The following is a 26,541-nucleotide window of genomic DNA, read 5'->3' on the forward strand; positions in this document are numbered from 1 at the left end:
CAACTTTTGCATTCCAATCCCCAGTAATTATCAATGCATCTTGATTGCCTGGTTGATCAATTTCAAGCTGCAGAAGTTGGTAAAAATCTTAAATTTCTTCATCTTTGGCATGTCTGGTCTAGCCTAGAGATCCTCAAGTATGTGCCTTTGTGTGAGTTTTTGTGTTGTTTTTTGGGTGTGGGGTGGGGGATAAAGCAGAGATTGTCATCTGGTGGTTGTGGTGGCTTCCTATAAAATCTCCATGGGGACGGAGTAGTGTGACATTTTTTGCTCCTCAGCAGGAGACATGAGGTGAGAAACCCTGGCCCCACAATTTAATGTTCAGCACAGCTTGCTGGTGATGAAATTTCTGAAGAAGGCAAGGGTGAGGCCTGGGCTTTGAAGAGGAAGTTGTCAACAGACTTCAATGGGCTTTCAGTTTGATTTGAATCCGGAGAGGCTACAGTGATAACAATGTTAGTCTGCACAAAAATCATTGCCCTCCTGTTTGGTTGGATTCTCCAGCAAGATTCTTGGCTCAGTAATAGCTCTCAGCTAAACTGCTGATGCAAAGCTTTGGGCTTGGTTTCCCACTGAAGCCTGCATGCCACATGAGCTCACTTTTCGTTGGGGCTTCTGCCCATCAGTCCAGAGCAGTGCTTCTGTGAAAAGCCTTCTTCATTAGCTGTTGTCGGTGTTAGGTGCAGTGAAATCGAATCTGACTCATAGCGACCCCATGTGAGACAGCAGAATGGCCACGTTGGGTTTTCCAGGCTGTAATCTTTACAGAGATCTTTTCTCCCTGAGAGTCACTGGGTGGGTTCCAACCACGGACCTGACCTTTCGGTTTGCAGCCACCAGGGCTCTCCTTCATCAGCTAGCACATAGCAATTCCTGGCCAGGATCTTCAGTACTTTTATGATTCTCAAAACCTATTAATAAATTGACGAAGTTTTCCAACTAACAGTGATACACTTGGGTATCTAGGTGCAGAGAGAAAGTGAAGGGGCAAGGTACCCCGTTTTATGACTCCGGCATGCAAATAACTCATCAAAATGCACATGATATAACAGTAACACCGTTTCTTACAGGAGCAAAATAATTCTCAACCCAAAGGGAGGGAAGTGACCAGAAGCTAGCAGTCCCCAGCGTTTGCTTGTGTGACACGAAGGGAAAAGATCAGGGAGTAATAAACTGTCTTGATCAGAGGAAGGTAAAGAGTCTGGGTGCGGTGAGCCTCTCCCAGGTTTGCCAGCTACTCGCATATTAACCCTTTGCAGCAAGGGTTTGCGAAGGAGACAGCTGGAAGGAAAAATGCAGGAAATCTTGGCGGGCGCGGAGGCGGGGTGGGGTGGGGTGTGGTGCTGCGACTGCGGCGAAACCGAAACAGAGCGGAGCAGAGGGGTGTCCTTTCCAGTGAAAGGCCCCTGACTAGGTGACCGGGGAGGAGGTCCTTTCCTCTAGCGGGAGATAGGACGGCGAACTCGGCGGAAAGAAGCGGCACCTCCCATGGTGCGCGCCGCCAGCCGCGGACACCCGCTGGCGTCACTTTCCCTCAGTCTGTCGGCCTCGGTTCAGGCCAGGCAGGGCGGGCCAGGTGGCGCTAGGGGGCCGGGCTCCGAATCCCCACTTCTCCTCCCTCCCTCCCTCCCGGGCGGCCCGGCCAATGAGCGCCGAGAGGAGGGGCGCGGGAAGCCCGGCGCGCTGGGCGCCGGCCCTCCTTCGGGGCCCGTGGCTGCGTTGCCAGCGCCAAGTTTGCGACCTGCGAGTTGGCGTGGTTTCTCGTTTCCCGGCTTAGCCACTCGGTTCTCTGCGAGCTACGCGTCCGCGCAGCCTTCGGCGCAGCCACCCACGAGCACTCGGGCTGGAGGACGCCCATCAGGGTGGCGCAGACTGGGGCCGGGCCGGCCGCCTCCCGAAGATGCAGGATGGCAGCAGAGCCGCGGTCCAGCCTCACCTACCGCACCACAGGCTCCACCTGTCTGCACCCGCTTAGCGAACTCCTGGGCATCCCGCTGGACCAGGTAACCGCAGGCGGCCAAGGGCGGGCACAGCGGCGGGAACGCAGATACTACTTTCTCCCTGAGGGATTGCGGGCGTCACGCTGGGCGGGGTGGGGGGGCGGGTGAAGAAGTGTTATTTACGCACCCCCCTCCCCCCACTCAATAGCACACTTTGCAGCTGCAGACCGGCAGGTGGGCTTTTTTTTTTTTTTTTTGAGTTCGTGTTTTTCTCCTTTTAAGTGTGGAAAAAAAAATTGGTACATCCCGGACTACAGGTTAGACTGAACTTTTTAGTGGTTGAAGTTTTGGGTTGCTTCATTTCCTGCCACCAAGTTTTAAACTTTCTGGTAAAATAAACTGAACCAGTGTTTCTTTGATCAGTGTAGTCAGGTCTAATTTAAGTTAATTCAAGTTAAATCGAGTTAATTTTAGATGACCTAACTTAAAAAAGAAGCCTGGCTAATCTGTAGTCTGTGGATTTTGAATGAGAGACCTGTGTTTCAGACTTCTGCAGTGGGACTTGTGTGGGATGTCCATTGGACAGGGAGGAGGGGCACACAGGATCGTCTGCTCCTCCAAGGGCCTTAAGGTATTCAGTCGCTTATCTTTGGGGTTCCACCTTCTGCGTAAGACAGGTTAGTGGGAGAAGAGTTCTGGTGAATTTATTTGAACTGTCCGGGAATTGTCTGCTAACATTAAAATTAAAAATGGCAACAAAGCACAGTAATTCCTGGTAAGAAATCCTCCAGATGATTGGAGCTGTCTTCTTTATTTGCCGGTGGTTAAGAGCTATGGTGAGCTACAGCTGCTAACCATAAGGTCAGCAGTTCGAATCCACCAGCCGCTCCTTGGGAACCCTATGGGGCAATTCTACTCTGAGTCGGAATTGACTCCACGGCAACGGTTTTTTTTTTTTTTTTTAGGTGCAGACTACGCAGTCTACCTGTGCTTAGTAGTGACTCAATAAATAGCTGTTGATTTAAGTTGAGTTGGGTGGGGCATCCTGGAGGCAACACTTCACTGCTGAGTGTTTCACCGTTGAGCTTTTCTTTCCCTGCATCTCAGTGATTTTTTTTTTCTTTCTTCAAACATGAGCATACCTGCTGCCCTTTGCACTCACATTCCTTTAGCAATGAAGAAGTGAGATTTGGAGGTTTGCCTTATTCTGATACTGTTGACTGAGCCACCTTCGATTATCTGCTGACTGAAGATCCGATTCTGAACTCCACCTGACCTTCACTAGCGACTCCTTCTCAGTTGCGAAACCCAGAAAGTCAGGACCTTGGGAGGTGTATCAGATGCTAAGTCATTTGGGCTTTTGTAAATTAGTTCTCAGTTTGTAGTGTTTGCTAGGGAGCCAGGCAAAACACAGACGTAATAGCAAATTTTTTAGCTCTGAAGCTAAATATAACTCATAGCTGAATTTCCTTAAGGTGAGTTTGTTTTGCACTCCTCCTCTCCTTCTCCAGCCTCCCTCAGAATTTATTTTAATTACATTTTCTTTGTTAAGCTATTTTGTGCAGTTGGAAGGAAGAATCCGGGGAGTCTTTTTGTATGAAAAGAGATCGCTAATGGACCATACCTGAACCAAACTGCTTGACATTGAGCCGATTCTGAGTCATGGTGACCCCATAGGACAGAGTAGAACCGCCCCATAGGGTTTCCAAGAATTGGCTGGTGGATTCCAACTGCCGACCTTCTTCTGGTTAGCAGCTGAGCTCTTAACCACTGCTCCACCAGGGCTCTTGATAGACCATAGTGAGCTAGTGTTATGTTCTCAAGTATTTTTAAAATGGTGCTCACCCTTCCTCTAAGCAGCTTGCCTTTGAAGTGACTTCATGTGTGTCAGAGTAGAACTGTGCTCCATAGGATTTCCAATAGCTGATTTTTGGGAAGTAGATCACTAGGCTGTTCATCCAAGGTACCCCTGGGTGGGCTTAAACCTCCAACCTTTTGGTTAGCGGGTGAGTGTGTTCATGGTTTGCACCACCCAGAGACTCTACCCTTTCACTAGTCTTTTGGATTTCTGTAAAAGTAACCTGGTTTTTAATTTGTAAAAAGAAAGGGAAGAGCCTTAGGGATGTTAAAGGCAGAGAGGGAAGAAGGGGATGACTGGAATGAACTGAAGGAAAAATGTTGGTGAACAAGGAGGGAGCATCTCTGAACTCTTTAATATTAGGATAGCCAGACTGCCTTGCGGTGTAATGGTTAAGAGCTTGGCTGCTAACCAAAAGGTTGGCAGTTCAAATCCACCAGCTGCTCCTTGGAAACCTTATGGGGCAGTTCTGCTCTGTCCTGTAGGGTTGCTGTGAGTTGGAACCGACTGGACGGCACCTAACAACAACAACAACAGACTGCTTGAGCAGGATCAAGTTTGATTGACTCATAGTGGGAGAAGCATTTACCAGACAGTGCCCCACACAAATTATTTGTACGCCCAGGGAAAATCCCAAACCATAAATAATGTGGTTTGAGGCTAAATTGTGGCTTGAGGTTTGGAAGCTTGGTGTATTTTCTTCCTACACCTTCAATAACTTTGGAAGAGCTAAATGACCTTGTGTGTTTTTGCCTCACGTCTCCAGTGACTGGTTGGGTGTGACTTAAAGGGAGACTCAGCCTTTTTATATTCTTCTTTCCAGGGAAACAGCCTCATCAATGCAAAATACCTTCCCACCTGGTAGGTGAGGGGGTTGGGATGGGGTGGTAAACATTCTGGAATGACAAGCAAAAGAATGATATTTTTTGGGGGTTTATTTAGTTACTTATGTCTACTTGCTGGAGAACACAGCACAATCCAAAATTTAATTACTAGTCCCCACCAGTGGGTCCTCAGTGGTGGTGGTACTGGTGCCGTGGAGTCACTTTTCAACTCATCATGACCCCTTGTGACAGAGTAAAACTTCCATAGGGTTTTCTAGGCCCTGGTGGCAAAGTGGTTAACCAGAAGGTCAGCGGTTCGAACCCACCAGCTGCTCTGCAGGAGAAAGATGTGGCAGTCTGCTTCCATAAATATTACAGCCTTGGAAACTCTATGGGGCAATTCTGCTTTGTCCTGTATGTCCTGTATGGCCACTATGAGTCGGAATTGACTCGACGGCAATGGATTTGAGTTTTTTTGGTTAATCTTTATGGAAGCAGACTGCCAGGTCTTTCTCTCATGGAGCCACTGGGTGGGTTTGAACTACCAACCTTTTGGTTAACAAGTGAGCTCTTAACGGTTGCATCACCAGGTCTCCTTATAAAGTAATGTATGTAACGTGTGTGTGTGTGTGTGTGTGTGTGTGTATAAAGAACATTTGTGAACCCCTAGCTAGCTTGAGAACTAGGGCATTGTCAGTGCATTCCTCCCGCATTGTATACAAGTCATCCCTCTACCTCTTCTTGCCAAGAATCACCATTCTCAACTTTGTTTTTAACATTCCTTTGCTTTTCTTTATAATTTTTAACAGTACCACACATGGATCTATATCTCTACACAATGTATTGTTTATTTGTGCTTGCTTTTGAAGTTTATGAAAAGTGGGATCATACTATGTCTTTTTTTTTCACTGACGTTTCTAAAATTTGTCCAAGTGTGTATGTATGTAGCTATAATTAATTCATTTTCACCTCTGCCTAGTATTCTGTAGTATGGATGTGCCATAATTTATCTCCTCTTTTATTGATGGACTTTTGGTTGTTTTCTTTTTTGGGGGAGAGTTCTACTTAGAGAATACATCCATAAACATTGTATATGTCAAAGTGTTTTTTCTGGGATATACATTTACTTAGGGGTTGTCTTAGTTATCTAGTGTTGCTATAACCGAAGTACCACAAGTGGTTGGCTTTAACAAAGAGAAATTTATTTTTTCACAGTTTAGTAAGCTAGAAGTCCAAATTCAGGGCATCAGCTCCAGGGAAAGGCTTTCTCTCTCTGTGGACTCTGGAGGAAGGTCCTTCTCATCAGCCTTTCCCTGGGCTAGGAGCTTCTCCGCGCAGGAACCCTGGGTCTAAAGGATGCGCTCTACTCCCAGCGCTGCTTTCTTGGTGGTATGAGGTTCTGCTGTCTCTCTACTCGCTTCTTTTTTATATCTCAAAAGAGATTGCCTCAAGACACGATCCAATCTTGTAAATTGAGTCCTGCCCCACTAACACAGCTGCCACCTATCCCCGCTCATTAACATCATAGAGGTAGGATTTACAGCACATAGGAAAATCACATTAGATGACAAAATGGTGGACAATCACACAACACTGGGAATCATGGCCTAGCCAAACTGATACACATATTTTTGGGGGACACAATTCAATCCATGACAGGGATGGAATTTCTGGGCCAAAGGAGTATACATGTTTAAAATGGCAAGATAATGTGACCCCCTCTGCCAAATTGGCTGTTCCAGTTTCCCCATGGGCAGTTCAGGAGTTCCCATTATTCTACATCCTTTTTGTACTTGTGGAGCCTTGATGGCACAGTGGTTAAGAGCACAGGCTGCTAACCAGAAAGGTGGCAGTTCGAATCCACCAGCCGCTCCTTGGAAACCCGACAGGGCAGTTCTAATCTGTCCTATAGGGTGGCTATGAGTCGGAATTGACCTGATGGCAATGGGTTTGATGGTTTTTGATTGTACTTATTTAGAATATCTTTTTATTTGAAATGCTGGTTGTTGTTTTAATAAATGTAACCTTATAAAAAGTTAGAAATTCTGTCCTGGTTCTCACATCAACAAAACAAAAACCAGTAAAACTGAAGTTTGGGAACCAGTGACCTGAATATTGGGGCCTGTATAACCTGAGAAAACACACTTCCTGGTTTTCTCAGAGAACCAGCCCTGGGTGGAATGAATAGGAGTGGGAGTAGTATGTTGGGCAGTGGAACTCCATCAGATCCCACGCTGCTGATTGTTAGAGTGTGTGATGGTTAATGTTACATGTCAGCTTGGCTAGGTAATTCTCAGTGGTTTGGCAGACACTGAATCACCTCCCATTTTGTGATCTGATGTGAGCAGCCGGTCAGCTGGAAAAGGAGTTTCCTTGGGGGTGTGGCCTGAGTCCATGATATAAACAAATGTTCTGGCAAAACTGGCTCTTTTTCCAATCCTGCAATCGTCTCAGCATCTGACCCTGGTTCCTGGGACCTAAGCCAGCAGGGGCCTCCAGCCTGTCACTTGACCTGCAGATTTTGAATTTGCCAACCCCTGCAACATCATGAGCCAGCAGAGGCCTCCAGCCTGTCTCCTAACCTGTAGGTTTGGGGTTCATCAATCCTTGCTACCACATGAGCCAGCAGAGGTTGTCAGCCTGTCATCTGACCCACGGGTTTGGGACTTGCCAACCCCCGCCATTGCATGAGCCATTTCCTTGAAGTAAATCTCTCTCTATAGATCTGTATATGTTTCACCAGTTTTGCTCCTCTAAGGAACTCAGACTAAGACAGTGTGCTAAGGAGAGACAGTGTTTTATTCCGTTGTTCCTGGGGTTGCCATGAATTGGGGGCCAACTTGATGGCAGCAAACAACATTATAGGGCCCAGCTACTCAGAGTGGTACGGGGACTAGGCTCCACTTGGGACCTTGTTAGAAATGTTGATTCTCAGGCCCCACCCAGACCCATTGAGTGGGACTGTGAGTTTAGCAAGAACCTCGGGTGATTAATACGCATAGTTACATTTGAGGGACACTAGTATGGGGGATAAGAGTAATGCCAGTTGACTTCTTTTGTGATCGTCAGCTAGCATCCTACCCTCTCTGAGCCTCAGCATCTTCATTTTAAAATGGGAGATAGCTATAAGGCCTACATTTTAGGGTTGAGAATTTTTTAAAAAATAATTTTATCGTGGTGAAATATATATAACAAAAAATTTTGTCATTTTAGCCATGTTTAAGTGTACAATTCAGTGGCATTAATTGCATTCACCATGTTGTACAACTGTCTATTTTCAAAAGTTTTTCATCACCCCAAGCAGAAACTCAGTACCCCTTAAGTGATAACTCCCCATCTCCTCCCCACACCAGCCCCTGGTAACCACTAATAAACTTTTTTTCTCTATGCATTTGCCTAGATATTTCATTTAAGTGCAATCATATGATATTTGTCCATTTGTGTCTGACTTATTTCACTTAGCATAATGTTTTCGAGGTTCATCTATGTAAAACATGTATCAGAATTTCATTCCTCTGTATGACCAAGTAATATTCCATTGTATGTACAGACAGTTCCCAGCTTACAGTGGGGTTCTTTTCCGATGACTCCATTGTAAGTTGTACAGCTCTTTTTTTTTTTTTTTAATTTTCATTATTATTGCCTTTTATTATCAGTATCTTTACAAATCATAACGTTGAACATCTGGGAGTGAACATTTGAGAAAGATTACATCAGAAAATTACATGCTACAACATTGTAGTACATATTACTAACCATAAGACATACAAAAAAAAAGATGGTCGTAAGCATGGTTCATTGTAACTAGCATATGTCGTAAGTCGGGGATTGCTACATTTTTTTTTTTACCAGTTCATCTGTTGACATTTGGGTTGTTTCTGCCTTTTGGCTATAGTTATAAAATGCCCTATACCTGGTCGGAATTGACTCCACGGCAATGGGTTTGGTTTTTGGTTTTATACCTGGAAGGTCCTTAGATCAGTCAGGGTTCTGGCTGAAAACAGAATTCAGCTTAATTGGTTGAAATGAAGGGACTTTAATGAGCTAATTAGATGGTTGTGGTCAGGGTTAAGGGAACCAACAAAATACGTTGGCTTGCCCAGACCCAGGCCTGAAGGGAAAAGAGGAAGAAGTCCTGTTGCCATTGCCCAGTGAGAGCTGGACACAGCCTCTGCCAGGATATGGTGAGGGAGCCTAGAGAGAACCTCAGCCTTTCTTTTCACCCTGCAGCCTTTCCATCTCTTGCTGGTGCCCCCTAGTGACCAGACCCAACCAAAGTGTGGTGGCCTGGGGCCATCTGGGTGCTGTGGTCTGCAGGGCCTTCTTCTGGGGTACAGAACCTCAAAGAGAAGAGTGGAGACAGATCTGGAAGGCTAGCCAGAGGATAACAGCACAGTCCTTGATAAAAGTTTGCTTCTGTCTCATTAAAGAGTGACCTTTTATTATCCTGGTATGCTGAAAGGTATCCCTGGCTGGCACAAAGGGTTGAGCGCTCAGCTAGTAACTAAAAGGTTGGTGGTTTGAGTCCACCCAGAAGTGCCTTGGAAGAAGGGCCTGGCAATCTGCTTCCAAAAGGTCATAGTCATGAAAACCCTATGGAGTGCATTTCTATTCGGGCACATATCGTGTCACTGTAAGTCGAAATCGACTTGATGGTAACTGGTTTGATTTTTTGATACTCTAAAAATTATAAAACAGTTCTTCATATTCCATGTGAAGACACTGAATCCTTTTACCAGTGTCTTAAAATTTCATGTGTTTCTTTGTAATTTCTGATTGATTGAAGTCGTGTGAACGTCTTTGGCTTCTGGGTTTCCTTGTGTTTCGTAGTTTATTATCTTTAAAAATAGAAATATTCCTTGAGTATTCTGCTTTCTGAATGAAGAACTCTTGTCATTTTTTATTTGATTCTACTGTTTATTTTTTCTGTTAAACAGGGACTCTAAACAGCACTCAAAGCCTGTGTGCAATTGTGACTATTGAGGAAAAGTCTATGGTTTTAGCTTTTAGGGAATTTTATTAGTCTGACATCCTCCTAAAGATGTTAAATGTAAAATTATTTAATTAAAGACAAATAGAGCATAGCAGTTTAGATATGTTATTGTTGTTATGTGTCATCCAGTTGATTCCAACTCATAGCGACCCCATGTGACAGAGTAGAAGTGCCCCATAGTGTTTTCTAGGCTATAATCTTTATAGGAGCAGATTGCCAGGTCTTTCTTTCACGATCCTCTGGTGGGTTCGAACCGCCAACCTTTTGGTTAGCATCCAAGTGCTTAACCATTGCACCACCAGGGCTCCTTGTAATTCAGATATAGAGTATAGGAAATGAATGATGACTTAGAGGCCTGAACAGGTGCCTCATAAAGAGTTTATTGAAAACTAACAAACCTGGTGTTTGGAGGCAGTCAGTAGGATTATTCAACTATAAAGGCTCGCTTACCCAAGATAAATTAGGAATTTTTCCTTTACATTTAAGGGGAAGTAAGGAATGGAGGATGAATGGGTTTTTGTTTAAGTCACCTACAAATGGCTGCTGTCCACCACTTTTTGTTGTAGAATGTGACATGATCTATCTTTAAGCTAACATTAGCCTCTTAAGTTTGCAAAATTGACTCAAAAGCCAGGATGAATTTAATAATGTTGGCTTTATTAATCTTTGTGGTGCACAATCATGTCCTGTAGTTGTTGTGTGCCTTCAAGTTGATTCCGACTCACAGTGACCCTATAGGTCAGAGTAGAACTGCCCCATTGGGTTTCCTGGGCCGTAATCTTTACAGGAGCGGATCACCACGTCTTGTCTCCCACGGAGCAGCTAATGGGTTTGAACCACCTTCCTTTTGGTTAGCAGTGAAGCACTTAACGATTGCACAACCAGGCCTCCTTGAACATGTGTTAAGATCTGTGAAAGCTGAGAGGAAATGGTTTCCTGGCTTTAAGGAACTTCCACATTAGTGGTAGAAAATTCTGGGTCTCAAGGATATTTTTACCTGATGTCACCCCCACAATTTGTGTGAGTGCGTAAAGTATTAATTCAATGTTAAACTAGGCTTTTTTGTCTAGGTTCCCTTCCCCCTACTCCTGCCGCACATCCCTTATTTAGCAACAACAGAAAATGGGGCAAGGGAAAAAGAGACATGGAAATAAGAAGCCAGGAAACGGTTTTGAGATTGAAACAGCAAAGGTTTAGGGCTATTAAAGGTTTAGGAAGCTTGTGTTACAATTTAAAAGGCTGGGTGAACGTAGAACAGCTTCAAAGAATGGGCACTGCGGACTAACGGTGATATGAGCAGTGGGTTTTGATTATTCCACCGGGACCTCTTAGCAAGGTTTCCTTACCTGCCTGGAGTTTTCAGTCACCTGATTGGTTCCCTCGCCCAAGCTAGGAAAGCCCAACCTTCAGTTCTTTTCCTGTCTACGGCTTGCCCTTCCTTAAAAGCTCAGCTCATATTCCGTGGTCATTATTAAATCAACTAAATATTTATTTAACACTGTCAGTGCCACGTAGTGATAGAAATACAAGGATGAAAAAAAGTCAGGGTCCCCCTCCTGGAAGAGCTTATGCACCAGTCGAGAAGACCAAAAAAAACCAAGCAAACCTGTTGCCGTCGAGTGGATTCTGACTCATAGTGACCCTATAGGACAGAGTAGAACTGCCCCATAGGGTTTCCAAGGAGCAGCTGGTAGATATGAACTGCTGACCTTTTGGTTAGCAGCCTGAGCTCTTAACCACCAAAGATCTATATAATTAGAAAGCCCCAAAACGAAACCCTTTGCTGTTGAGTTGATCCTAACTCACGGCAACCTCGTGTTATAGAGTAGAACTGCTCCATAGGGTTTTCTTGGCTGTAATCTTAAGGAAGCAGATCACCTGGCCTTTCTTTCACAGCACTGCTGGGGGGGGGGGGCTTTGAACTGCTAATCCTTGAGTTAGTAGTCAAGGGTAAACCACTTGCGACACTCCAAAACCTATTGCTGTCCAATCAGTTCTGACTATAGCAACCCATAACTGCTCATAGAGTTTCCAAGGCTGTAATCTTTACGGAAGCAGGCTGCCACATCTTTCTTCCGTGGAGCGGCTGGTGGTTCGAACCGCTGACCTTTTGGTTAGCAGCCCAGCACTTAACCGCCGTTCCACCAGGGCTCCTTTTGCGACACCCAGGGACCTATGTATATTCTATAAGTGCTGTATACTCACAGACCTGTTTAGGTGCTACATAGAGGTTTGTAGATGATGACGTAGGTGGAGCAGAGAAAGGATAGCCCCAGGACAGATTGAACGCCTGTAGAATTTACTGATTACCTTTGACACACTTTACATTTGACACGCGGTAACTGTTACCTGGTTGCATAGTAGTTAGAGCTCGGCTGCTAACCAAGAGGTTGGCAGTTCAGATCCACTAGCCACTCCTTGCAAACCCTATGAGGCAGTTCTCCTCTGTCCCATAGGGTTGCTATGAGTCGGAATCCACTCGTTAGCAACGGGTTTTAATTGTTCCCTTATACTGTATTGTTATTTATTTTGTTGGGTTTATGTTCTGAATTCCAAACTAATTTAAAATCTCTTTGAGACTGAGGTTTTTCTCCCTCTTTGTAGTCTCAGGAAAGTAGTAGGTACTCAATAAATGTTTATCATTAGTAACAATATATGATAATGCCCTTGTTGTTGTTGGGTGCCGTTGAGTTGATTCCAACTCATAGTGACCCCATTTGACAGAGTAGAACTGCCCGATAGGGTTTTCTAGGCTGTAATCTTCACAGAAACAGATTGGCAGGTCTTTCTCCTGAGAAACCACTGGGTGGGTTCGAATTGCTAGCCTTTCACTTAGCAGCTGAGCACTTAATCGTTGTTCCACCAGGGCTCCTTATGATAATGTTAATGCTCTACATGATCAACTGTCTGTATACAGAACCATGTGTTCCCACTGGATCGTATTTTAAAGTGAACACTAGATCAGCCCTCAGGGCAGGAAGGACCCCTCCACCTAATGTGCCTGATTGAAGTTGCTCCAGGCTGGTGGCGGGTGTGTGTGGCTGTGCCCTTGGATCCCTGACCTGAACAGTCTGCTCACCCTGGGGATTTCCAGTGCACCGCAGCTCAGGATGGGTGTGGGCGTATGGCAGGCCACAGAACATAAGCCCTGGAGAGAGCAACTTTAGTTTTCTCTTTGGCTTCAGCAGTTTCCGCAAAGTCAGCTCTGCTCTCCCTGTTTAATTTCTGATATTGAACATGAATGGCTTTCAAGAATAAATTCATTTGGTTAGACTGTAAATAATAAGTAATGAATTCCTACTGTGTTCTTGGGACTGTGCTAGGCTCTGAGGATTTGAACATGAATAAAATAGTGCTGGCCCTCAAGAAGCTCATTGTAGGGTAGGGAAGGGGACACATACGTCAACCAGGGGTGCTCATTGTAATCAGTGATTTAATGAGCCCTCCAAAAAAAAAAAAAAAAACCAAACCAGTTGCCATCAAGTTGATTCTGACTTTTGGTGACCCCATGGGTGTCAGAGTAAAACTGTGCTCCATAGGGTTTTCAGTGGCTGATTTTTCAGAAGTAGATCACCAGGCTTATCTTCTGAGACATCTCTTGGTGAACTTGAACTCCAGCCATTCAGTTAGCAACAGAGTTCTTAACTGCATCACCCAGGGAAAATGAGCCCTCCAAGTGATTCTAATGCTTGCTAAAATTTGACAACCACCAATGTACACAAATAATTGGAACACAATCAAGCATTGCTGTTATTGGTTGCTTTCGAGTCATGGCAACTTCATGTGTTACAGAGTAGAACTGCTCCAGTGGATTTTCTTGGCTCTAACATTAATGGAAGTGAATCACCAGGGCTTTTCTTCCGTAGTACTGCTGGGTGGATTCGAACCGCCAATCTTTATGTTAGCAGTCAAGCACAAACCGTTTGCACCACCTAGGGACCCTGATCAAGCATAGTGGGCCTAGCGGAGGGAGAGAGCCATTTTGCTCTCTGCAGGGGATGAGGTGTAGTTGTCAGTGAAGAGAACCTCCTCACAAGGGAGGAGAAATTCGAATTGGGTCTTGAAGAATGAGTAAGAATTTGTCAGGCAGACAAAGTGGGGAGGGCTGTGCTGGATAGAAAGAACAGCCTGTACTAAGTTGTGGAGATGTGAAATTGTATGGTTCATTCAAGGAACTGAAAGTGCTTTGAACTGATTAGTGGGCTGCCAGACTTTAGGTTGGCGAGTTAAGCAGGGGTCACATCACAAAGAAACTTAAATGCTGTGGTGAGGTGTTTGTTTGCCTTTCATCCTGAAGACCAAGGGTCAACAGACCTTTTCTATAAAAGGCCAGATAGTAAATATTTTCAGCATTGTGGGCCATACAGTCTCTGTCACAACTACTCAACTTTGCCATTGTAGCACAAAAGCTGCTATAGATAATGCGTAAACAATACGGTGTGGCTGTGTTCAAATAAAACTTTATTAAATGGACACTGAAATTTGAATTTCATATAATTTCTATGTGCCATGAAATCTTCCTTTGATTTTCTTCCTCAACCATTTTAAACATTTAAAAAATGTAAAAATATCCTTGGCGTGCAGGTCACACAATATCAGGCAGGGAATTGGATTTGACCCACAGGCTATATTTGCTGACCCCTGCTGTAGACCAATTTTTTTCAAAATGTGATGCATGGACCACCATCAGAAACTGCCACCCAGACCTACTGAAGCAGAATATCAGGGTGGAGTTTCCCCCACCCCCACCAGGTGATTCTGAAACCAGCTAGTGTTAGAGCCACTACTGCGCTCAAAGTAAAGGTAGTGAGGGGCTTAATTGGGGAGTTATTTGAAAGATTTTCATTTTGTGAAATGGGACAGGAGGTCATTGCTGACGGAGGCAGGGATGGAGGTGGACCAGGGACTTTGAGGATGAGTGAAGAGGAATCTTTTTTGGGGAATAGAGAAGGAGCTGACAAAGGTCAGTTTAATGGGTTGCTGAGTATAATGAAACCGTTGAAAATCACAGATTTTTAAAGGCATGAATATATGTCAGTCTATGGTTTTTCTCTTTCAGCAGGAGACAGATAGTTGGGAGTTTGTGGAGAAGGTTGTTAGAAAGTTAAGCAGTAAGTTGGAAGATGCTGACGAGTAGGTGGAAGTGAAGGTGAAAAGGGAAACATCTACAGATTGGAGGAGTAAGTGGAGAGGAAGTAAGAGAGCTGGGAGACTGGGATATCAGAGTTGAAGATTTCTGGTGGAGCTTTTCTGGGTGCCTGTGAGAGCCAGGATGTGGACGGGGGAGTAGAGCTGAAAGTCATTTGAATTTAGCAAGCCAAGAAACTGGGGTATTAGAGGGATTGTCCTCATGAACACTGACGCTGCCCAGATACATTTTGGGATTTGAGGTGGAGAGGAAGACTGTGATGTCCCTAAGATCTCCAGGAATGGGGATGAGTCAGCACGAGGTTGGTAGATTCTGACAGCATGCAGGAGGACCAGTGAGCAGATATCCATCCAGGTGTTACGAGTCTGGAAGGAGGAAAGGTTTTCTAGAAGGTTGGTGGAAGAAAATGGTCCAAAGCAGCAGTAAACCAAAAAACCAGTTGCCATCAAGTTGACTCTGACTCATGGCAACCCTATGTGTTGCAGTGTAGAGCTGTGCTCCATAGGGTTTTCAATGGCTGATTTTTCAGAAGTAGACCGCCAGGGCTTTCTTCTGAGATGCCTCTGGGTGGATTCAAACCTCCAACCTTTCAGCGAATAGTCCAGTGCTTAACCATTTGTGCTATCCAGGGACTCCTAAGGTAGCAATAAAAACCAAACCAAACCCACTGCTATTGAATTAATTCTGACTCATAGTGACCCTGTAGGACAAAGTAGAACTGCCCTATAGAGTTTCCCAAATCCTTTTTTTGTAGAGCAGCTGGTGAGTTCAAACTGCCAACCTTTTGGTTACCAGCTGAGTGCTTAACCACTGTGCAACCAGGCCTCCTAATGTAGCAGTAGGGATCTGGAAAGGCAGACCTTCACCTCCCTACTTGTCCCTTCGTACTGGTAAAATGTGAAAGCAAGAGCCTGCAAGGCAAGCAGAGTTCTGACCAGGCCAGAAGGTGAAGGGAGAGCACTGAGAAGACTGATTTTGTTCTTGAATGGAGCAGAGGGAGGACTTTGAGAAGGTCATCAGTGGGAGGTGGAGGTCAGCAGTTGCAAGATGAGTCATGGGGAAGAGGAAGCTGGGAGCAGAGCAAGGATGAGCTTGCCTGCAGGGCATTGGGGTAGGGGATGAGTGGGAGGTTCTGGGCAGTGGAGGGGCCCCCTGGAGTCCCAGAGTCCTGGTGAGGTGTTAGCCTGTGATTGACCCCCAGCACTACAGTCTTTTCTGGGGTTGCACATAAATTTGATGGAAAGTTCTTTTGTGATTATGAAGAGAGTGCTTTTGGGAAGTGTAGGAGGCATTTGCTGAAGCCCGAGAACATCAGAATGTAGGATATATTGGAGGCAAGTCTGTGAGATATAAAGTCCAATTCCATAGAGTTGAGAGGGCAGAGCTGTGGAGTCAGGACCCAAGACCATCCCTTAGGCCAGGTCCTCCACTTTTTAGATGAGGACCCTGTGCACACACAGCAGGAGAATGAACAGTCTTTGTTCTAGGGGGGATCTGGGGATTGCAGTGTCCTCAGTTCAGTCTGGGGTAGGCTGGCTGTACGGAGATAAAGTGCTGGCTGGTGTCACAATCTGGTAGCTTGATTTGACAATAATTGAAGGGGACAGAGTGCATAGGTGTGGTCAGATACTTCTTGGAATTTAAAGCAGGAACTCATTTCCTGTGTGGAACATGAGGTGGTTCTTCACAACATGGCCTCGGTTTACCTGTGTGGCATAATGACACCAACAGCTCCCATTAGTCCAGTGCTTACATTATCAGGTACTCAGCCAGCTACTCTTTTTTTTTTTAATTGTTGTGCTTTAAGTGAAAGTTTACAATTCAAGTTAGTCTCTCATACAAAAATTTATACATACATTGATTTGTGACCCTAGTTGCTCTCCCTATACTGTGACAGCACACTCTTCCTTTCCATCCCAGATTTCCTGTGTCCATTCAACTGGCTCCTGACCCTCTCTGCCTTCTCATCTCGCCTCTGGACAGGAGCTGCCTATTTAGCCTCATGTATCTACTTGAGCTAAGAAACACAGTCTTCAGGAGTATTGTTTTATGTCCCATAGTTCAGTCTAATCTTTGTCTGAAGAGTTGGTCTCGGGAATAGTTTTAGTTTTTGGCTAACAGTTCGGCGGCCATGTCTTCCAGGGTCCCTTCAGTCTCAGTCAAGCCATTAAGTCTGGTCTTTTTGCTAGAGTTTGAGTCCTGTGCCCCACTTTTCTCCTGCTCTGTCAGGGACTCTCTATTGTGTTCCCTGTCAGGGTGGTCATTGGTGGTAGCCGGGCACCATCTAGTTCTTCTGGTCTCAGGCTGATGAAGTCTCTGGTTTATGTGGCCCTTTCTGTCTCTTGGGTTAATACTTTCCTGTGTCTATGGTGTTCTTCATTCTCCTTTACTCCAGGTGGGTTGGGACCAATCGATGCATCTTAGATGGTCACTCACTAGCTTTTAAGACCCCAGCTGCCACTCACCAAAGTGGAATGCAGAACATTTTCTTAAGAAACTTTATTATGCCAGTTGACCTAGATGTCCCCTGAAACTGTAGTCCCCAGACCCTTGCCCTGCTACTCTGTCCCTCGAAGTGTTTAGTTGTACTCAGGAAACTTCTTATCTTTGGTTTAGTCCAGTTGTGCTGACTTCCCCTGTAGTGTGTGCTGTCCTTCCCTTCACCTAAGATAATCCTTGTCTACTTTGTAGTTAGTGAATACTCCTCTCCCTCTCTCCCCACCCTCTTAACCATCAAAAAATGTTTTTTTCTGTTTTTACCTTTTCCTGAGTTCTTATAATAGTGGTCTGATACAATATTTGTCCTTATGCGACTGACTGAATTCACTCAGCATAATACCTTCCAGATTCCTCCATGTTATAAGATGGTTTCATTGATTCGTTGTTGTTCTTTGATTTAGGAAATAATACTGGAGTTATTCTTCCCTCTCCTTGAGCATAGAGAATGTGACCCAGCTGGAGCAGGGCTCACAAGGACTCACAAGGACACATCAACTTTGGCCCTGAGATATAAAGACAATAGCTAAGATAATCCTGGAAAATATCTTTTAGGGAAACTTTCACATAAAGACAATCTAGCAGAACACAAAAGACTTTTTATTCTTACCTTTTTCTATTAGCATTTAGTGAATAGAAATATGTTGGACCAATGAAGATCCTCCTGACTCTGCTTACTGAAACCTGTACCAATGGTTGTTAAGAAAGACAATTCAAAATGTAGGATCACAGTTTCTAGCCAATCTGAAAAGGCTAAGCTTTCAATGGTTTTGCCCATTTGTTATATTAATATATACTGATGGCTCTGTAACTATTCTTTGGACTCGGGCAGACACGGCTGTGGCAGCATGCTTGTCCTTCTTCCCATTCTTGCCTGTTCTGTAATGGTCTTTGGGCATGGCTGTGACAGCATGCTTGTCTGTTTTCCCATTGTTGCCTATCCTGTAATATTCTTTGGACTTGGGCAGACATGGCTGGGGCAGCATGCTTGTCCATTTTCCCACTTTTGTCTGTTCTGTGATATTTCCTTGGACTTGGGCAGACATAGCTCTGGCAGCATGGTTGTCTGCTTCCCACTTCTGCCCTTTTGAATATATGCCGAATAAAGCTTTCTTTTTGCTTTACTAAACTTTATGTTTTTCATCTACAGCATCTTTATCGTTGCGTAGTATTCCATTGTGTGCATATACCATAATTTGTCTGTCCTTTGATGGGCATCTAGGTTGTTTCCATCTTCTTGCTATTGTGAACAGTGCTGCAGTGAACATGGGTGTGCATTTATCTATTCGTGTGACAGCTCTTAACTCTCTCGGATATATTCCAAGGAGCAGGGTTGCTGGATCGTATGGTACTAATATTTCTAGCTTTTTAAGGAGATGCCAAATGGATTTCCAAAGTGGTTGTACCATTTTACATTCCCACCAACAGTGTATAAGTGTTCCAGTCTCTCCACAACCTCTCCAACTTTATTGTTTTATGTTTTTTGGATTAATGCTAGCCTTGTTGGGGTGAAATGGTATCTCATTGTAGTTTTGATGTGCATTTCTCTAGTGGCTAATGATCGTGAGCATTTCCTCCTGTGTCTGTTAGCGGCCTGAATGACTTTGGCGAAGTGCCTGTTCATATCTTTTCCCCATTTTTTAATTGGGTTTTTTGTCTTTTTCTTGTTGAGGTTTTCAAGTATTTTGTAGATTTTAGAGGTAAGATGCTGATCGGATTTGTTGAGGCCAAAAAAATTTTCCCAGTCTATAGGCTGTCTTTTGACTCTTTTGGTGAAGTCTTTAGATGAGCATAAGTGTTTGATTTTTAGGAGCTCCCAGTTACCTATTTCTCTTCTGGTGTTTGTGCATTGTTCCTTATGGTTCATATTTCTGTTTATGCCATGTATCAGGGCTCTGTCTAAGTCATCTAGTGCTGCTCCAACAGAAATACCACAAGTGGATGGCTTTAACAAAGAGAAATTAATTTCTTCGCAGTAAAGTAGTCTAAAAAGTCCAAATTCAGGGCATCAGCTCCAGGGGAAGGCTTGCTTTCTCTCTCTGTCGGCCTTCTCATCAGTGTTCCCCCGGACTAAGAGCTTCTCTGCGCAGGGACCCTAGGTCCAAAAGGACACGCTCTGCTTGGGGCACTGCTTTCTTGGTGGTATGAGGTCCCCCTGTCTCTCTGCTCTCTTCTCTCTTTTATACCTCAAGAGATTGCCTCAGGACACAATCCAGTCTTGTAGACTGAGTCCTGCCTTACTAACACAACTGTCACCCATCCTCCCACATTAACATCATAGAGGTAGGATTTACAACATATAGGAAAATCACACAATACCAGGAATCATGGCCCAGCCAAACTGATGCATCCATTTTTTGGGGGATATAATTCAATCCATGACAGGCTTTAGCATAGTCTCTATTTTTTCTTCTGTAATCTTTATTGTTTTAGATTTTATATTTAGGTCTTTGATCCATTTTGAGTTAGTTTTTGTGCAGGTGTGAGGTATGGGTCTTATTTCAGTTTTTTTGCAGATGGATATCCAGTTATGCCAGCACCATTTGTTAAAGACACTGTCTTTTCCCCAAATAAGGGACTTTGGGCCTTTGTCAAATATCAGTTGCTCATAGGTGGATGAATTTATATCTGGATTCTCAATTCTGTTCCATTGGTCTGTATATCTGTTGTTGTACCAGTACCAGGCTGTTTTGACTACACATGGCGGTATAATAGTTTCTAAAATCAGGTGATGTGAGGCTTCCCACTTTGTTCTTTTTGAGTAATGTTTTACTTATCCAGGGCCTCTTGCCTTTCTAAATGAAGTTGGTGATTTGTTTCTCTTATCTCATTAAAAAATGCTGTTGGAATTTGGATGGGGATTGCATTGTATATGTAGATCGCTGTGGGTAGAATTGACATTTTCACAATGTTGAGTCTTCCTATCCAAGAGCAAGGTATGTTTTTCCACTTATGCAGGTCTCTTTTGGTTTCTTGCAGTAGTGCCTTGTAGTTTTCATTGTCTGGGTCTTTTACATCTCTGGTTAGATTTATTCCTAACTATTTTATCTTCTTGGGGGCTGTTGTAAATGGTATAGAATTTGGTGATTTCCTCTTCGAAGTTCTCTTTGTGTAGAGGAATCCCACTGATTTTTGTATGTTTACTTTGTATCCTGATACTTCACTGAAATCTTCTGTTAGTTCCAGTGGTTTTTTTGTGGATTCTTTGGGGTTTTCTGTGTATAAGATCATATCATCTGCAAACAGAGATACTTTACTTCTTCCGTACCAATTTGGATGCCCTTTATTTCTTTTTCTAGTCTAATTGCTCTGGCTAGGACCTCCAGCACAATGTTGAATAAGAGTGGTGATAAAGGGCATCCTTGTCTGGTTCCTGTTCTCAAGGTGAATGCTTTCAAACTCTCTCTGTTTAGGATGTTGTTGGCTGTTGGCTTTGTATAAATGTCCTTAATTATGTTGAGGAATTTCCCTTCTATTCCTGTTTTGCTGAGAGTTTTTATCATGAATGGGTGTTGGACTTTGTCAGATGCCTTTTCTGCATGGATTGATAAGATCATGTGGTTCTTGTCTTTTGTTTTATTAATGTGATGGAGTACGTTGATTGTTTTTCTAATGTTGAATCATCCCTGCATACCTGGTATAAATCCCATTTGATCATGATAAATTATTTTTTTGATATGTTGCTGAACTGTATTGGCTAGAATTTTGTTGAGGATTTTTGCGTCAATGTTCATGAGGGATATTGGTCTGTACTTTTCTTTATTTGTGGTGTCTTTACCTGGTTTTGGTATCAGGGTTATGGTGGCTTCATAGAATGAGTTTGGGAGTATTCCATCCTTTTCTATGCTCTGAAATAGCTTTAGTAGTAGTGGTGTTAACTCTTCTCTGAAAGTTTGGCAGAATTCTCCAGTCAAGCCATCCGGGCCAGGGCTTCTTTTTATTGGGAGGTTTTTAATTATCTTTTCAATCTCTTCTTTTGTTATAGATTTAATACAGTTGTTCTAGCTCTATTTGTGTTAGTTTGGGTAGGTAGTGAGTTTTCTAGAAATTTGTCCATTTCCTCTAGGTTTTCAAATTTGTTAGAGTACAATTTTTCATAGTGTTCTGTTATGACTCTTAATTTCAGTTGGATCTGTTGTGATATCACCCGTCTCATTTCTTACATCGGTTATTTGCTTCCTCTCCTGTTTTTCTTTTGTCATTTTAGCGGGTGGTTTACGGATTTTGTTGATCTTTTCAAAGAACCAGCTTTTGATCACGTTGTCTCTTTCAATTGTTTTTCTATTCTCTATTTCATTTAATTCTGCTTTAATTCTTATTATTTCCTGTATTCTGGCACTCGAGGGCTTCTTTTGCTGCCCTCTTTCTACTTGTTCCAGTTGTAGAGTTAATGTTTTGATTATGGCCCTTTCTTCTTTTTGGATGTGTACATTTATTTCTAGAAACTGACCTCTGAGCACTGCTTTAGCTGTGTCCCAAAGGTTCTGGTAGGATGTGTTTTCATTCTCATATGATTCTATGAATTTCTTTATTCCATCCTTAATTTCTTCTATAACCCAGTAGTTTTTGAGTGAGGTGTTATTCAGTTTCCATGTGTTTGATTTTTTTCCTTGCTTTTTCTGTTGTTGATTTCTACTTTTATTGCTTTATGGTCAGAAAAGATGCTTTGTAATATTTCAGTGCTTTTGGATTCTGTTAAGGCTTGCTTTATGGCCTAATATGTGGTCCATTCTGGAGAATGTTCCATGTGCGTTGGAAAAAGAAGTATACTTGGCTGCTCTTGGGTAGTGTGTTTGATATATGTCCATGAGATGAAGTTGGTTGCTTGTAGCATTTAGATCTTTTGTGTCTTTACTGAGCTTCTTTCTGGATGTTCTGTCCTTCACCAAAAGTGGTGTGTTGAAATCTACTATTATTATGGAGCTGTCTGTCTCTGTTTTCAGTTCTGTTAGAGTTTGTTTTATGTATTTTGGAGCCCTTTTGTTGGGTGTGTAAATATTTATTATAGTTATGTCCTTCTGGTGTATTGACCCTTTAATCATTATATAGTGTCCTTTCTTATCCTTTGTGGTGGAGTTTGCTTTAAAGTCTGTTTTGTCAGAGATTAATATTGCTATTCCGCTCTTTTTTGAGTGTTGTTTGCTTGATTTATTTTTTTCCATCCTTTGAGTTTTAGTTTGTTTGTGTCTTCATGTCTAAGATGTGTCCCTTGTAGGCAGCAGACAGACGGATTGTGTTTTTTTATCCATTCTGCCATTCTCTGTCCTTTATTGGTGCATTTAGTGCATTTACCTTCAGCATAATTATTGATAGGTATGAGTTTAGTGCTGTCATTTTGATATCTTTTTTTGTGTGTTGTTCACAGTTTCTTTGTTCCACTTAATTTTCTGTGCTGAGTCATTTTTCTTTATGTATTTTCTTTTCATCTTTTTCATTGTTATTGATTTTGTATTTGCTGAGTCTTTATATTTTTCTAGTTTTTTATTTTGACTTGTAGGATTGTTAGTTTCCTTTGTAGTTACCTTAATATTTATTCCTATTTTTCAAAGTTTAAGCCAGTCTTTTATTTCTTTATATTGCCTTGACTTCCTCTCCACATGAAAAATCTATACATGTTTTAGTCAGTCTTTTTTATTTTAATGTTGTCATCTTTTACATATTGACATCTCTGTTTCCTTTTTTTCAGTGTTTTCACTTTATTTTTGTGACTTCCCTATCTGGGTTGATATTTGGTTGTTGTGTCCTGTGTTCTAGTCTTGGGTTGTTCTCTGATGTTATTGATTTTCTAGCCTGAGTAATCCCTTTAGTATATCTTGTAATTTGGTTTGGTTTTTGCAAATTCCCTCAATTTCTGTTTATCTGGAAAAGCCCTAATTTCGCCATCATATCTGAGAGACAGTTATGCTGGATATATAATTCTTACCTGGCAATTTTTTTCCTTCAAGCCTTTCTATACGTCATCCCATTGCCTTCTTGCCTGCATGGTTTCTGCTGAGTAGTCCGAGCTTAGTCTTATTTACTCTCCTTTGTATGTGACTTTTCGTTTATCGCTAGCTGCTCTTAAAATTCTCTCTTTCTCTTTGGTTTTGACAAGTTTGATTATAATATGTCTTGGTGACTTTCTTTTGGGATCTACGTCATGTGGGGTTCGATGAACATCTTGGATAGATATCTTTTATGATATTAGGGAAGTTTTCTGCCAACAAATCTTCAACAATTCTCTCTGTATTTTCTGTTATCAGCCCCCTCCCCCCTTCTGTTACTCCAGTCACTCGTGGATTATTCCTCTTGATAGAGTCCCACATATTTCTTAGGTTTTCTTCATTTTTTAAAAATCCTTTTATCTGATTTTTCCTTAAATCAGTTGGTTTCAAGTGCTGTATCTTCAATGTCACTGATTCTGACTTCCATTGCCTCAGTTCTGCTCCTGTGACTTTCTGTTGAGTTGTCTGATTCTGAAATTTTATTGTTAATCTTCTGGTTTTCTGATTGCTGTCTCTCTGTGGATTCTTGCAGCCTGTTAAATTTGTCATTATGTTCTTCTCTAATCTTCTTAACTTTCTCTACTGTGTTTTGCCTAATTTCCTTCCTGATATCTTGAAGAGTTGTGTATATTAATCTTTTGTATTCTGCCTCTGGTAGTTCCAAGAAATTTTCTTCCTCCAGAAAATTTCTAGATTCTTTATTTTGGGAGCTTGCTGAAGCCATCATGGTCTGCCTCTTTATGTAATTTGATATTGACTGTTGTCTCTGAGCCATCAATAAGTTATTATATTTATTTTATGTTTGCTTACTCTGTCCTAGCTTCTTGTTTTGTTTTGTTTTGATATGCCCAAATAGGCTGCTTGTGTGAGCTAGCCCAATCACTGGTGCCCCTGAAACTGCAGTGTCCTGCCACCAGATGGCCAGACCTGCCATTAAGTATGTGAGCCCAGGAGTCCACCTACTCATCCTGTATGGATTCAGCTCAGGTGTCCAGGTAGTCGGCCACCAAGTATGTGGTGCAGGCTCTCACTTACAGTCCTAGACCCGCGTGGGTGATTGGTGTAGGCACAGGCATCCGGCTGCAGCAGGGGGTCACACACTGAGCAAGCAGGGCACGGACGGCTGCCCTCGACTGTCTGGGAGGAAAGCGTGTCCCTGTTCCCTAGAGCGTGTAGGTGGGTGGGTTTCGCAGCCACACTATGAGCACCCAGTGCTGTTGTTTGTAAGGACTGGGGTGCACCACTTATTCTTGGGCCCCTGTCGCAGGTGGCTGGGTGACATGGTTGGAGCCAGCAGTCCACAGGCCCCTGATGTAGGTAGGTGAAGACCCTGCTTAATGGGCAGAGCAGTGTCAAATATCACGAACCTGCCACTTCACAGCTGAAACAGTTAAAGTTAGACTTCAGGTATATACCCTTTTGTACTGTGGCAATGAGGACCCATGCTGTTGAAATGGGCCCATACAAGTCTTTGCAGAGGGAAAGGCACTCAAAGTTTGTGGAACCCTTATGCCTGTGCCTAGGCAAAGGAGCTGTGCCTACCCTGAGTTCCTGGCTTAGGGGAGCTGGCAGATTATTTTTTCCCCGTTTGTTAATTTGTTTCCTCTCCAAGGCTGGGAGAATGGCTCAGGGCACATAATAGGTCATACTTCTGGCCCAGGGAACTCGGCAGTCGCTGAAGCCGTCCCGGACCCAGTGCAGAGTAGGGAGCGGGGAGGTAAGTGGTAGAGAGGTTTTTGCCAAAGGGGGGTGCTTTTGACGCAGTAGGCCAGCTGCAAGTACTTATCTTTTGCCGATCAAGGGCTGCTTCTCACTGGTTCTGGATGGCCGAGTAGACTCTGTACCGCTAGGTCTCTTCCCATGTGGAAATGCCTCCTGAGCTCTGCTGCTTTCCTCACCACTCACCAGGAGCTGATCTGGCCTGAGTGTCTCTGGCTTCCATGGGGTCAGGCCTGGCAACTCCTCGCTTCTTCCGAACTGTCTCTCCCTCCCCCTGCCACTCAGTCCAACTGCTCAACTTTGCCTTTGATGTTCAGGGCTCCTAGATTGTCATATACGATCAATTCACCTTTTTTTCCGGGGCTTTGCTGTAAGAGGGACCCCTGGAAGCATCTGACGACTCCACCGTCTTGGCCCCGCCCCCTCTAGATTTACTTTTTGTTTTAAAGTTAAATTTATTAAAATATTTGCATGCAAAAAGATGGAAACAACCTAGATGCCCACCAACAGATGAGTGAATAAACAAACTATGGTACATATACACAATGGTGTATTATGCAACAATAAAGAACAATGATGAATCTGTGGAGCATCTCATGACATGGATGAAATTGGAGGACATTATGCTGCATAAAATAAGTCAGTCACAAAAGGACAAATATTGTATGAGACCACTAGTGTAAAAACTCATGAAAAAGTTTACACACAAAAAGAAACAATCTTTGTTGCTTACGAGGGATGGGAGAGTTAAGGGGGGGAAGTGCTAAATAGGCAATAGGTAAGTGGTAACTTTGGTGAAGGATAAGACAGTACACAATACTAGGGAAACCAGCACAACTTGTACAAAGAAAGGTTATGGAAGCTCCATAGACACATCCAGATTCCCTGAGGGACTGACTTTCTGGGCAGAGGGCTGTGGGGACCATGGTCTTGGGAAACATCTAGCTCAGTTGGCATAACACAGTTTATAAGAAAATATTCTATATTCCACCTCGGTGAGTAGTGTCTGGGGTCTTAAAGGTCTGTGAGCAGCCATCTAAGATGCTCCACTGCTCTCACCCCTTTGGGAGCAAGGGAGAATGAAGAAAACAAGGTACAAGGGAAAGATTAGTCCAAAGGGGTAATGGCCCACAACTACCACAGTCTCCACCAGACTGAGTCCGGTACTACTAGATGGTGTCCGGCTACCACCACTGACTGTGCTGACAGGGATCACAACAGTGGGTCCCAGACAGAGCTGGAGAAAAAAGTAGAACAAAATTCTAACTCAAAAAAAAAAAAAAAGACCAGATTTACTGGCCTGACAGACTGGAGAAACCCCAAGAGTATGGCCCCCGGACACCCTTTTAGCTCAGTAATAAAGCCACTCCTGAGGTTTACCATTCAGCCAAAGATTAGACAGCCCCATAAAACAAAATGAGACTAATAGGGCACAACAGTCCAAGTACAAGGACTAGAAGGCAGGAGGGGACAGGAAACAGGTAATAGCGAATCCAAGGTTGAGAAGGGACAGTGTTGGCATGTCATGTGGTTGTTAACCATTGTCATAAAACAATATATGTACTAAAAAAAAAAAAA

At 43.4% G+C, this 26,541-nt stretch overlaps 1 protein-coding gene across 1 annotated transcript in view; it reads left to right on the forward strand.

Annotated features, from left to right (window-relative positions):
* The first annotated feature begins 1,726 nt into the window (after positions 1-1,726).
* Positions 1,727-26,541, forward strand: part of MBOAT1 (membrane bound O-acyltransferase domain containing 1) — a 160,396-nt gene continuing 135,581 nt past the window's right edge. The window contains exon 1 of the mRNA XM_004383998.2: positions 1,727-2,003. Coding sequence (XP_004384055.1) covers positions 1,908-2,003 — 96 coding nt within the window. The 5' untranslated portion in view covers positions 1,727-1,907. The remainder of the gene's footprint in view (positions 2,004-26,541) is intronic.

This window comes from Trichechus manatus, unplaced genomic scaffold, assembly GCF_000243295.1.
Source record: "Trichechus manatus latirostris isolate Lorelei unplaced genomic scaffold, TriManLat1.0 scaffold00115, whole genome shotgun sequence".
Lineage (NCBI taxonomy): Eukaryota > Metazoa > Chordata > Mammalia > Sirenia > Trichechidae > Trichechus > Trichechus manatus.